The sequence below is a fragment of the Carica papaya genome, chromosome 1 (genome assembly GCF_054855325.1).
Source record: "Carica papaya isolate Zhongbai chromosome 1, ASM5485532v1, whole genome shotgun sequence".
Lineage (NCBI taxonomy): Eukaryota > Viridiplantae > Streptophyta > Magnoliopsida > Brassicales > Caricaceae > Carica > Carica papaya.
This window is the reverse complement of record NC_142309.1, coordinates 2045138-2058742: the sequence shown is the minus strand read 5'-3', so window position 1 is coordinate 2058742 and position 13605 is coordinate 2045138. Positions and strand designations below refer to the sequence as shown.

Genomic DNA, 13605 nt, shown 5'->3' with positions numbered 1-13605 from the left:
CTTCTCGTGCTGTAAAACAAAAGTAGATGATGTTATTAATTCCACTAATTATCATGTATCCAAATATATTTATGTTCATATAAACTCTATGGATTAATGTAATGTCTTTTAATATTGTCCAGTGGGTAGGCCTTTATACATTTGAAGGTGCTACAAAAATATATATAACATATATATATTGGTATGTTAATTAAGACATGGATATAATCACTACCTCTTCTTTCAATTGGGCATTTTCCATCTGAAGTTTTTGTAATTTGAGTTGACGTTCTTCGTCTTCAAAATAAGGACCTCCACAAGCAGGACAAATTACGTTCTTTAGTGCATCTCTAATTGCCAGATTCTCGCATTGAATTCGCTCATTTTCTTCCCGGAGAGCCGAGTTGTCTGCTCGCTCACTTTGAGCCTGAATATATATACACACACAACATATATATATATATATATAGTTTAGAAAATGAAAAAAGATTAATTAATTAATGGGAACCCTAATTTGAACAACTTAAACTTTTTTTCTTTAAGAAAGAAAAAACAACCCTTGTTTGAGTCCTCTTGTTTTGAAACCAGAACTTGACTTGTTTAAGTTCTAGTCCAAGTTCCCTACTGAGTTGACGTCTTTGGTTTTCATCAGGGTGAGGACAATCCTTGTAAAATCTTCAAAGACCCAACAAGTTAGATGAGTTAGAATTTCCCATTATAGACTGAATGACATATGTATGTATATGAATTACAAAAAAAATCAATCACAATGATCCATCATTCGACATAAATTAAGATCAAAGTACCGAAAAAAACTAATAAAAGGAAACCCATGAGTTGCAATTAACATAATCATTATAAAATTAAGATCGTACCTAACTGATTTAATTAAAAATTCATAAATGAGAATTTTCCATTATAAACTGAATGAGATATGTACGTATATAAGCTAGAAATCCATTGATAACATCAACATAAATTAAGATCGAATTACCTAAAAAAAAACTAGTAAAAAAAATCTATGAATTACGATCAAATTTATCAATATAACCTAAAATCGTACGTAAAATTAAAAAATTACCAAATCATGTCGATCCGAGTAAAAATTAATTTTAAAATACATTCATCGTTACTTTTATAAAATAGGTACTTACAATTCGAGTTGTTCTATTTGGCTATTGGTATGACGATGGTAAGGCCTCTTCTCTGAACTACTGCGATTCGAATTTTCTTGTTGATCATTTGAATTGTTAGTACCACTGCTTCCTATCACAATATCCATTGTCGCACTCTAACTCTCAACAAGTAAAATGTCTATGAACTTGAATATGTGAATTGGATACTCTTAATAATGACTTTATACCCAAAAGAAGAGAGAGAGAGAGAGAAAGAGAAAGAGAGGGAGATAGAGAGAGAGGGGGAGATGCATCACATGTATATGATGACTAATCTTCTTATTTGGTCAAATTCAAAAAAGGATAAAATCAAAACTAGCGTTACAAAAAAGATTTGTCTGAATCCGTTTCATGTTTGTGATATGATTTTTGGATTTTCTTTTAATTTATTCTAACATTCCTTTTTATAAAATTTTCCCCTTTTTTATTTTAAATGTTTAGCCAAATTAAGATTTTGATTTTAAAATAAAAATACATATAAAGAATGTGACACTGAAAATCAACATAAATCTGAGCAAAAAAAAGCTATAAAATATTCCTTATATATACAAAAAAAAAAAAAAAAGATCGTTTATGGATTTTTGAAAATATTTGAGAAGGTATTAATGGGTTGAAGAAATTAAATGTCTATGACCACATTCAAATTATTTCCTTCCAAGTATAAGGAAATAAAAATGTTAATGCTTATCTGAAAAATATAATTTTTTATTGAAAAATGGTAAATTTGAATTGTAACCGTTGGATAAATTCACCATTGCGGACCCCACTGTAATGAGTGCTTCAATTCAGAAAAAAACAAATAACTATTCAAAATTTGGTAAAAATAATAATTTTTTAATTTAATTTCTTCATATATTTTCAATAGTGTTAAGGATAAAATAATATACTAAATTTCGAACAATGTGTCATTTTGTCATTTATAATTATGTAAATAAATATTATATAATATTTGACATAATATAAATAATTAATATAAATTAATTCAACATGTCTACATATTAAAAAAATAAAAAATAAATTAATGTAGACTTTCTCCCTCTCTTTTTCCTATTTTAAAAACTAAAATTTTTATTTAAATTTTTTTATTTTATTTAACTTCTTCTTTCGAATTCTAACCTCTCAATGTTTATAAAAATCTCATAAGACCTCTCTTTTATCTCACGAAAATATGCAATATTCTTTTCATTTACATTTCAAGGCCTCAACCTCCTTTGCTTTGATTTCACCATCTACAATTGTCTCATCGTCTTTTTCTTCAGTCCTATCTTTTCACTATGTTCTCTATGTTCTTTATCGCTTCTCAGCAGTTGTTGCAATCATTTATATGCATCTTCTTTACAGTGTTAACCTATATCTAATGAAAAGAGGCAACTAAACAACAAAGAAGAAAGATAAGAGAGAGGAAGTGAGAATAGAAGAAGAATTTAGAACTTGTAGGTATTTTTTTTTATTATGTAGACCAATTTGGACATGCCAACATTAATTTTTTTTATGCCATATGTAACGACCCCGGAAATATTAAAATGGAATGAGTATTTAAATATATCAAATGCGGAAGCGAGATCAAAATTTCAGTTAACATCCCTTACACGAAAACCAAAAACGTACTTAAAATATAAAAGATTAAACTAACTAAAAGAGAAACTCGAAAATAAAGCTATGAGTATGACTACAGAGTCTCTAGGCATCCCTTTCGTCGTCCTCCTGCGTCTTCCTGATCTGAAATGGTTAAATAAGGAGTGAGCTACACTAGCCCAGTAAGAACATCACGATATCTCACCGTCACGGAGGTAAAGGTGGGTAGAAAACGCAAAGGACCCATGGAGCATGTTTTACAACAAATCCTTTTATTTATGATAAAACCTTTACCATCCACTTACCTCGGTGGAATTTATGAAACAATATAAGAAAAACAATAACATTATCATAATCATGGAATAATATAAGCTGTAAAACATAACACTTATCACGCCTCTTGTAATTCAATCATTATACAACATATCTTTTTCTCATTTACCAGCCTACTAGTATCCGTGGGGGTCCATAGGGGTCCCGCTACCCGTTAACCTTTAACGTTCATAATCAGTTTCCAGGGCCGTCCCCATACCCCGTCCGGTATGGGCGCCAAAACCATAAACCTCAATACCCCGTCCGATACGAGGGTGAAACGGGCCGTCCCCATACCCCGTCCGGTATGGGCGCCAAAACCATAAGATCTCCATACCCCGTCCGGCATGTGAGACCACAATCCCGGTAGGGTTCCCTACGGACCCAGTCCGTCCACCATCTCCCAGGATATCTAGTCAGGCTGACCCCATAATACAATTATCAGTCTACACAATCTTTTATTTTTCTTTTCCTCAGTCAGCATCATCAATTCACATTTAAACAAGCAAATCGTAATTCATGCCAAACAGACAACATACAGTATCAGTTTTTCAGTCATTCAACCCATAATTAATAAAAACGTAGTATATGCACACAAATCTGTAAAATGAACACATCAAACCTTATTTTGCATTTAAAGCTGTAAACAGGCCAAATAACAGTAAATCACTAATCACACTAGACTCGGGCTCCATTAGCCACCTTAAGCAATTTCACACATTCGTTAATTCAAGAAATACCGTTTTATCATTTTGAACTTTAATACCGTGATAGGAAATAGGGTGAGGGGTCCTTACCTGTTTTCGGGATTCGAATACGATTCACAGTGCGCCTACAGGCTGTTCCTAATTTTCTCTGAATTTTTTCCGGGGAACTGAAACGCACTAACGGTACCTGCACGTGTTCCAAAAAATCTCAAATTAGGCTCAGGGCCCATTTTTGGCCAATATCGCAACTCCGGCACGGCGGCTCCGCCGTGCTCCGGCGACGGCGCCGCCGCTTGCAGCGGCGATTCGCCTCGGGTTGGCTGTTTTCGGCCGAATTCGGCCACACTCGCATCGGTCCCTACGAGAAAACAACCCTAGGGCCCTCGGGGGGCCAAAAAATCACGGAAAAACGGAGCTTACCGGCGGCGGCGCTCTCGGGTGCGGCGGCTCTCCGGCAAGGTTCGTGTTTTGGTGATTCGGCTCTGGTCAACCTGTAGAGAAAAGAATGGTGATCACGGTGATATAAAAATTGCATCAAACGGAGGCCGGGAAGGGCCTCGTCGGAGGCAAAAACCGAGAAGGGGCGCGGCGGCGCCGCTGGTCTTCGGCCGCGTATTCCGGCCGTTTGGCCGGGATTTTGGCTCTGATTTGGCCACAAGAGGAATCAGCGTGGAAAAACGAGTCGGGGGTATGAAATTTACCTCGATCGGCGGTCGGAAATTTCCCCGGCGGGTGGCGGCGGCGGGTGGCGGCGGCCGGCTTCTGGTTTGTCTTCTCCGGCGAGCGGCAGGCGGCTAGGGTTTGTGGTCTGGTGTGGGGGTTCTATTTATAACCCCTTGCCTTTTGATCTCAGCCGTCCATTTTGTTTTAATCTGGGCCGTTCGTTTTTTATTGAATCTGAGCCGTTCGTGCGATTGCATCTGGGCCGTCCGATCGCGCTCACGCGGATCGCCAACGTGGCCCGTTCTGGAGTGACGTGGTCTTGCCACGTGGCAGGCCCCGGTTGGCCGGGATTGCTGACCGGGCCTGCTGATGTGGCTGCCGACGTGGCTTTTTTTTTTTTGGCTCCTTTTCTCCGGGCGCTACACCATACCTGACATAGTATTTAATTATACAATTCAAATGTGAAGATACATCGTGTTTTAGATTTGATATCTGATACAATCTTTAATATATTTAATATAAAGTTGAGAAAAGAAATTACGTCAGAAAATTTTTAGAAATATAAGGATTTATTTGATCAAAATTTAAGAGTTGAATTAATTTAAATAAAAAAATTACATGGAGTATTTGTTATTTTTGCCTCCAAAATTTTAAATACCTTAGCTTTGGTGGTGTATTTTTTTGTTTAATCGATTGAAGATTTGAGTTTTTTGAGATGTGTCTTTGATATAATGTACAATTTATTAAAAAAATTATCTAAAAATTTTAATTAAAATTTGTCCGATTAATTTTTTTTTTTAAATTAATCCATTATTATAAATTAAAAATAAAATTAATTATTATAAAATATTTATATATTTCAAAAACGTAATTAATTCACTGCATAAACCTAAATTAATTCATCCATTATAAAATATTACTAGTCTATCATCTCATCATTATTTAAGAATTCATACTATTTTACTTTATAAATATTACAAAAAAAGGTAACAAACTTGCATTCCGAAAAAAAAAAATAATAATTTAACTAATTTTTAGTATTTAGTATAAGAGCAAAATATTATACTTTCAATTATGCAAACTAATATTAGGACCACTATAATTTATGTTATAAATTTTAAAAATATTATTAAAATAATTAATTATTATTATTTTTAAAATATATTTAATAAAAATAATTGTAGTATATATTTAAAAAAATTGAATTGAGTATTTAATGAAATTGACTTTTAAAAATTGTTTAGATATAAATTTTTAATAAGAGTCTTTTGGCTTTGACTTTTGCTAAAAATACCATATATTTATCTGTCTTCATGTACAAATATTTTTGAAACGTCTAGGTTAAAACTAAAAACTAACTCAAACGTATCTAAGAATGACTAATTACTGGTTGAATGTAACACCCCGTTTTTTTTTTTCTTAATGGCATAAGATAAAGTACTCCTACGACTCAACATGCAAATCTCATGTCATTCCAATTATGCATAAGAGAAACTTGTCAACAGCTCATTATTCCAAACCAAATGTACATACAATTCCACCTCTACATCACATGGCAATACAATATCATACATTTCCAGAAATTAATATCCATACTAAGACACTTTTTACAAACTACTTTACGCCACAAATAAAACTTGTGCCCTATGGCACTACAGACTGGGCTTCGTTACCAGCAGCTCGGATCCCGGCTCCGTTCTTACTCCATCTGTAAATGATGAGAAATGAGTTCACATAACTCAATACGATAAAAATCAAGTTGCAGGTGTAGTATGCAGTGACCAAAAATTCAGAAATGTATATATGCAATTATCCTACCCAACCCAAAACAAATTATAGAACTACCCTACAACTAGCCATCAAGATCCCACCCCAAAGGAACAATTCGGGCAATCAATAGCACACACACAACAACAATCCAACACCTCACATCATCAACATCGGCTACCCCCACTCACCACGCTACTTCACAACCTTATTAGGCCACCCACACACACAAGTATCATTAGCTCACGTCACCAACATCGGCAACTCATACTCTCTCCTCCATCGCTCGACCTCATGAGGCCACGCACACACATAAGTACCTTCATTTCACGTCACCAATATCGGCGACTCATATTCTCTCCTCCACCTCTCGATCTAAGTAGGCCACGCACACACACAAGTATCATCATCTCACGTCACTAACATCGGCGACTCATACTCACTCCTTCACTTCTCGACCTCATTAGGCCACACACACACACAAGTACCATCATCTCACGTCACCAACATCGGCGATTCATACTCACTCCTCCACCTCTCGACCTCATTACGCCACACATACACGCAAGTATCATCATCTCACATCACCAACATCGGTGACTCATACTCTTTCCTCCACCTCTCGACCTCATTAGACCACGCACACACACAAGTGCTATCATCTCACGTCATTAACATCGGCGACTCATACTCTCTCCTCCACCTATTGACCTCATCAGGCCACGCACTCACACAAGTACCACCATCTCACATCACCAACATCGGCGACTCACACTACACCTCACCAACATGCCCCTACTCTCCCATCCTAAACCACACGTTACCATCTACTCTTGCGCCATTCTAATTCCAAGCAACTACACTCTCCGCCCCCCTGCAACTTACCTCCCTCTACTGTTATGTTACACCTCCTCCCTCATCCGAACCTCATCACTCCCCGATTCCTATATAGTAGTCCTCTCCACCGTACAATCCAGTACTCTTCTCTCACCCACCACCCTCACGCTCCACTTCCCCTATCCTTCTGCCTCCTCCCGCTTCCTTTATACTTTTGCCTCCCTAGGGCGGTTAGAAACCTCTCGACTCACTCTGTCTCAATCCGTACACTCACCCCTTCCACTGTACGCTCACTAAATACGTCGCCTTCCCCTCGCGACTCCCTCCGCGCCTCCACCTACGCACACACCTCTTTCTATTATCTCAGATTTCCCCCCCTACACTCACTAGATTTCTCACTCACTCTTCCTCCCATTGGTCCTCCCTATGTGCTACTCGCACAACCTCCATTTTCCCCCACGGTTCCCCGTACGCCCCAAACATCGCCATCCTCTCGCTTCCCCCTGCCTCCTCCGCGAACGTGCGGAATAATCCCACACTCTATCGCCTACCTCCACCTCTCAGCTCCGTCACACCACCTACGGACTCCGCAACCTGCAAAAAGTTCATAACTCACACCACACCAAAGCAATTGAAATTTTCACCGTACCTCCCGTTTCCATCTTCCTTCCTTCTGCCGGTATCGTCGTCCGTCCACGGCCTTCTTCTCTCTCCCTTCTCGCTCCCCTCCGCTCCGACTCTCTTTTCTCTCCTTCTAGAACCTTCATTCCCTTCTTCTTTTCCTCCTTCCCGCTCTCTTCCTTCTCTCATTTTCTCTTTTTTTTTTCTTCCCTCTTCTCCCTTTCCCGACCTCTCTTTATACCCTACCAGCTTACTCAAAACGTTGTCGTTTTCCTCCATCCCAAAACGACGTCGTTTTTTTCCCCTCTTTAAAACGGCGTCGTTTCCTACCTATATTTTTTTTATATTTTTTTATTTTTATTTTTTATTTCTAGTCACTACATTGAAAGTCAACTCTTTATGTTTTCAATATAAGTAATGATTGATGCATATGATTTAATAAAATATAATTATTTGCAAGTCAACGAAGCAAAACTGTGTTTGGGATATATAAATTCAAATGCAATGTAATTTATAATTACATAAACACTTATGTTATTTAATGTTTTATTTTATGTTCTAAAGTTAAGATTTATAAAATTAATTATATTTTTTAATTGACTACGTAAACTTAATTATTCATTATCATTGGTAAATAAAATTTGTAGAAAATACAAGAGCTGTTAACGTAGAAATAAAAAATAAACAAAAGCAAATTATTTACTTGTTAATACTGTTGGATATTTTAATTTTTTGTGAGGTGATAATCTGACCAATAAGAGTTTGACACGAATCTAATTTGTCCTCAAAATTTTTGAATTTCTTAAAAAAAATTAAAAAGATAAAAAATAAGAGCGCCTAAGGAAAGTACAATGAATTTTTATTTTTTAGTTTTTTTTTTAATAAAAAAATATTGGGCTTAATTCAAATCGGGCTTAATTCGTGAATATCATTGACTCTAGCAACGCTCACCGCCGCCGCTACCCGCCGCCCGGTTTCTCATTTTCGCGCCAAGTCAATCCAGCCATCAGCCATAGTCACCGGAACTTCTGCCTTCTCCTCTTTCTATCCTCGCCGTATCCTCGTCTTTCGGTTTTCCTTTTTCCGGTCCTTTAATATTCGCGCAGTTTAGGTCTTTCCTTGGGTTGCGTGGAAGGATACGGCGGACACCAGGTATTTCTCTTCTCTATCTCATGGCATTTATTTGTGTAATTGAACTTGCCAATGAATCTTCTTGCTAGTTAATTTTCTTGTGGTTAGTGAAGGTGGAGTAGATTGATTGCTGGTATGTGATCCATTTTTCGCATAAAATTTTCAAAAAATGTAGCATTGGTTCATTGTGTTGTCGAGATTGAAGGCGGAATGCGCTGTTTTAACTGGATTTTTGTGGGTGGAAATGAAGTATTGAATTTTGGTGGGAGTTAGATAAATGATAATAGAAGTTTTTTTAGTGCTAGTTGAAATTTTGTTTAGGCACATATTTTGAAATTTTAGTACAATTAGGGTAATTGGATACCATGCTGAAAATAGGTTTGTGATGTTTATCACCGAAGCAAAATTGTCCCTTCGATTTTTTCTTTTCTTATTTAGTAGGATATTTTTTCTCCCTAAAGATAGAAATTAGGAATGCTTTTATTAGATTAAGTAGTTGCTTAGTATATATGTTTCTACACTCTGCAATGGGCAATATAAATTTGTAATGATGGCAGATTTGTTGGATGGTTCTTTATGTTTCTAGTTCAATTTTTTACTAGAAAAGCCTACATGTTTACCAATCATCGAAGGCAAGAAGAACGTACTGGGAAATATGGAACCCCTAGGATGCAATATCTGCAGGTACTACACTCTGTTTCTGATTTTATTGCTTTAACGAGGAGTCCTTTTAGCTTTGTTGGACTATAAGTTAGATAAAGAGCTACAACAAACGTAAAAATGCCAGCAAAATGAATGTTTCCTTCTTTCTCTTTATTTGACCAAGAAGGCTATTTTTATCCTTATTTTTGCAATACAAATTTTAAGACCTTGCAAAAAGCTGGTTGATGTGTCTTTTGTGTCAAATTGCAAAGATACTCCACTTAAGGATACTGAGGTCTATTTCCTGTTTGGTTCTAGGAATTGGTGAGTCAGTTTCAGAATGCAACTGATGAAGGTATGCTGCTCTTAAATTAGAGTATTATATCTTTAACTGTTAAATTATGCTCCAAACATTTTTCTTTCCATTGCATAAATTTCTACTTTGTTGCTGGTTTGGTACAAGGAACTCACACCAGCGGTAACCTATTTCTCTGAATTGTGGACAAAAATTTTAGTAGTTTCAGCTATTCTCATTTTTCTTATTGTGTTGTCTTAGCTTGCTATGTGGACATGTTATTTCCAGCAAACACCAAACGTTGCTGTGTTTTTAGTGTTTTATTTTCATTTGTTTTTAGTGTCTTGAATCAGAGTATGGGCCGAGATAAACACTGAATTCTAATCTGGAAGGAAATGCTTGGAACAAGTGATATAAGGAAAAAGTTCTTTTTGAAGGACAATGACTTAAACTGAAGAGAGTCAATCTTGTTGGACGTTAGGTTCTATAATGGAGTGGAATTTTAGTTTTTAATCATTGAGTTAACCATACTCTTGTTATTGGGGCAAGTGCTTTTCATGGCCTCTGTATGGGTTAAGGCACTTGAGTTCTTTCAGGCATTACCTTTATGCACTTTGCAAAGAAAATGGTAGGCTATATTACCAGTGCCTTTTCCTCTTTTGTTCTTTCTTGATTTTTTTTTCTTTCTGTGTGAGGTCATCTTATCCTCATTCTTTCTATTGTCTTTCCTTGATAATATAGACATGTTTGTGTGTGTGTCTATTTTTCTATTAAAAAAATGAAAATTGCAAGGAGAGAGCATGTATCCTAATTGTTGAGCTGTGGCTCATTTTCAGAGAATTTACTACTTACTAAGAACTTATTGTTGAGTTGTTGGGGCCTGGTGTGCAATATGTTCCCTCTTCCTCCCTCAGATTTGACTTTAATATATCTGTGTTGCTTTGCAACAGCAATAATTCCCTGTTAAGAAAGAAGCTAGATTTTGTTTGAGTTTCCTTTTCTTCTTCTTGATGGTTGTGCCTATTTGGCCAAGCCTCAAGATGATGGCACTTACTGAAACCAAAAGGTGTCAACAGGGGACCATTACTCGTTTGGAAATTTGTAGATGTTACATAATTTCTATAGATAATGTAAAAGTGCGAATAATAATCTAATTGAGAAAAAGGATTTCTAGATTACTGCTTACCTTTTTTTGCTTATAAAATGAGTTAATGGTATATCATGTTACTATTTCAATATGTTTTCCATGTCATGTCACTATATATATCTATATTTTTTTTTCTTGTTGCTTTGGCTGGAAAACAAATTCATATCTGCATAAGATGTTTGATTAGATGATAGCTTTTGCCATTTCAAATGGTAGAATTCCCGCAATTGAAACATTGTAGCTTCAAATCTGGGTTCTGCTCGATGTACAACTGACAATGGGCAGAGACACAATTTCATTTATTTTTGCTTTCTTTTTTTTTGTGGTATTAAAGTATTCGTCCTGATTCCATGTTATTAATAAACTAATTGATTTTCTATTTGCAGAAACAAAAGACAAGATTGTTGCAAATCTAGCAAACTTTGCTTATGATCCCTACAACTATTCATTCTTACGGCAGGTTGAAAACATTTATTTTGTGTTATTTGCAGAGCCGAACGTTTTTCGTGAAATTTTGTGTAGTCTTTGAAGTGCTAAACTTATGTGCATGTTTGTATCTTCTTTTCTTTTATTTTTAAACAGCTAAATGTTTTGGAACTTTTCCTAGACTGCATAACAGAACCAAATGAGAAACTAGTTGAATTTGGGATTGGAGGCATCTGCAACTCTTGTGCTGGTAAGTCCACCTAGTTCTTGTAGACTTCAAGGTTAGTGTATATATACAAAATTCTTTTTTGGCATTTTTCCATTTTAATTATGAGCAACTAGTCTCCATTGCATCAATATATTCTTATTCCTTCTCTGTTTCCCATTATTTCAGATCCAGTGAATGTCGCGGTTGTCATCCAGTGTGGTGGAATTCCTCTAGTTATAAATTGTTTGTCAAGCCCAGTTAGAAACACTGTAAGTGGTGTTGTTTTGGTCTTTCTTTTAGCCCTAGATTTTGGTTCTTGGGGATTTAACTTTATCAACTTCAATATTTGACAGAAACTATAGGTTGACTTCTTGTACTAGAGGCATTTCTATCAAAGAAAATGAGCAAGATTATTATAACCAGAAGTATAATTCTATATGAGCGTTGGCTTGTTAGTGAGAATATGACCACTAAACCCCAAACCTAGGGTCAACATCCCTAGCACTCGCTTGTTAGTGAGACTATGACCAATAAACCCCCAAACTTAAGGTCAACATCCCTATGACAAGGGGTGTCCTGAGTTGTTCCTTCTAAAGCTCTCTGTTAAGGATGGAAATGAGCCAAGTTGATTTGAATATCCAATCACTTGAGTTTATTTTTTCAAGTATCAACCTTGACTTAAACTGGAAGAGTAATTGGAACTTTAAAATTGGTTTTCTTCTAAAGAAGCAAAGAGTTCGAACTTGCCTCAAAAATAGTTAGGTAAGAAGTCTAGCCTAAATGAGCTCGACTTTGAGTTCAAATAATATTAAACCTTACAAAATCAAACTTGACAAACTTTTGTTTAATATCTATATCTTTTATCATGTAAAATATTAGTAAATTTTTATGAAACTGTACATAATATATTTAACTTATTAGTTGGATAACAAGCACTTTCATGGGCTTTTGAACAAAATATCTTCGTGCTCAAGTTCATCTTATTTAGTTAATTGAAAATTTCACGCTCGAATTCAGTTTTGATTGAACTCGAACTGAGTTTGACTGGCCAAATTCAGAAGAATTCAAGGAAGTGTTTTTGGCCTGTTGCTGTGGCTACTCTTTGCTTCATCTCCTTCTAGTTGACTTAAACAATGGACTAAGCACTCTTGCTGGAATCTTGTTTTTGGCCAGCTCGACAAACTAAAACTACTTGCATGCATGTGCTAAAACTATCTCATGTTTGCTAGGTAAATTATGCTCGTGGTGTTATTTGTGTAACAAATCAAGCAAAGAGGATATTCTGAACAGACAGAAATAATACATATGTGTACATTTTAAATTTTTTTCGTGATTGCTAGGTAAACTATGCTCTTGGGGCTCTTTATTATCTGTGTAACGAATCGAGCAGAGAGGATATTTTGAAGCAGGAAGTGGTCGATGTTATTGAAAAATATGCTGCTGCTGAATCCGTAAGTGTGAGCTTCAGTAATCTGGCCAAAGCATTTCTGGACAAGTACGTCTACGGAAAGGACTGAGATCAGATAAGGTCTACTTCCTAGTAAGAGTTTATTAAACTGATATTTCCTTCTCCCGGCTATCTCTATTACTTCTCACTTTAATCCATCTTTAATCTGGTAATAATTCGGATCAGTAAGTATACAGAAAGAGGCAACTGTGTTGAATTTTTGCCCCTTCGTTTTCACACACACAGATTTTCTGGGTATAGAGATTGTCAAAATGTATAGGCTAGGAATCAATGAAAATATTTGGACTTATCGAACTGAGTCATCAATACGAAAATGTCGATCTCCTTTCTTTATTTAAAAAAAATATATCATTTCATATGCTCTAGTATATATATATATGTAAATACGAAAAAGAATCTTATGTAATAACACAATTGATTTGATATGAAGATGTTAATTCACATACAAGATTTTTACGCATCTATCACTAACTTTTATATAGAGTACAAAGTATGATCTAATAACAAAAAATCAAAGAGTAATCAAAATCATTATCCTCTTTAATTTTACCCTTTGGAAGGCTTTTACATTTCTCTCCTTTCAAAACACCGAAAAAATTGTGATCAATAATTTTTTTTACATATAATATATATTCAGAATATGAGGAGGGGA

The 13605-nt window shown here is 35.7% G+C and overlaps 1 protein-coding gene across 3 annotated transcripts; it reads left to right on the top strand.

The window, feature by feature from the left end:
• The first annotated feature begins 8531 nt into the window (after positions 1 to 8531).
• LOC110807294 (ARM repeat superfamily protein) lies at positions 8532 to 13247 on the top strand. 3 transcript variants are annotated; one of them, XM_022032381.2, is made up of 7 exons: positions 8532 to 8788; positions 9375 to 9451; positions 9728 to 9764; positions 11238 to 11311; positions 11434 to 11527; positions 11672 to 11754; positions 12826 to 13247. In XM_022032381.2, exons 2-7 carry the CDS (start codon positions 9380 to 9382, stop codon positions 13000 to 13002), a joined length of 537 nt encoding a protein of 178 aa, XP_021888073.1. In that variant the 5' UTR covers positions 8532 to 8788; positions 9375 to 9379; the 3' UTR covers positions 13003 to 13247. The 3 variants fall into 3 exon arrangements, with proteins under 3 accessions (XP_021888073.1, XP_021888072.1, XP_021888071.1); XM_022032380.2 differs by having other exon boundaries at positions 9354 to 9451; XM_022032379.2 differs by having other exon boundaries at positions 8533 to 8788; positions 9370 to 9451.
• The last annotated feature ends 358 nt before the right edge of the window (positions 13248 to 13605 follow it).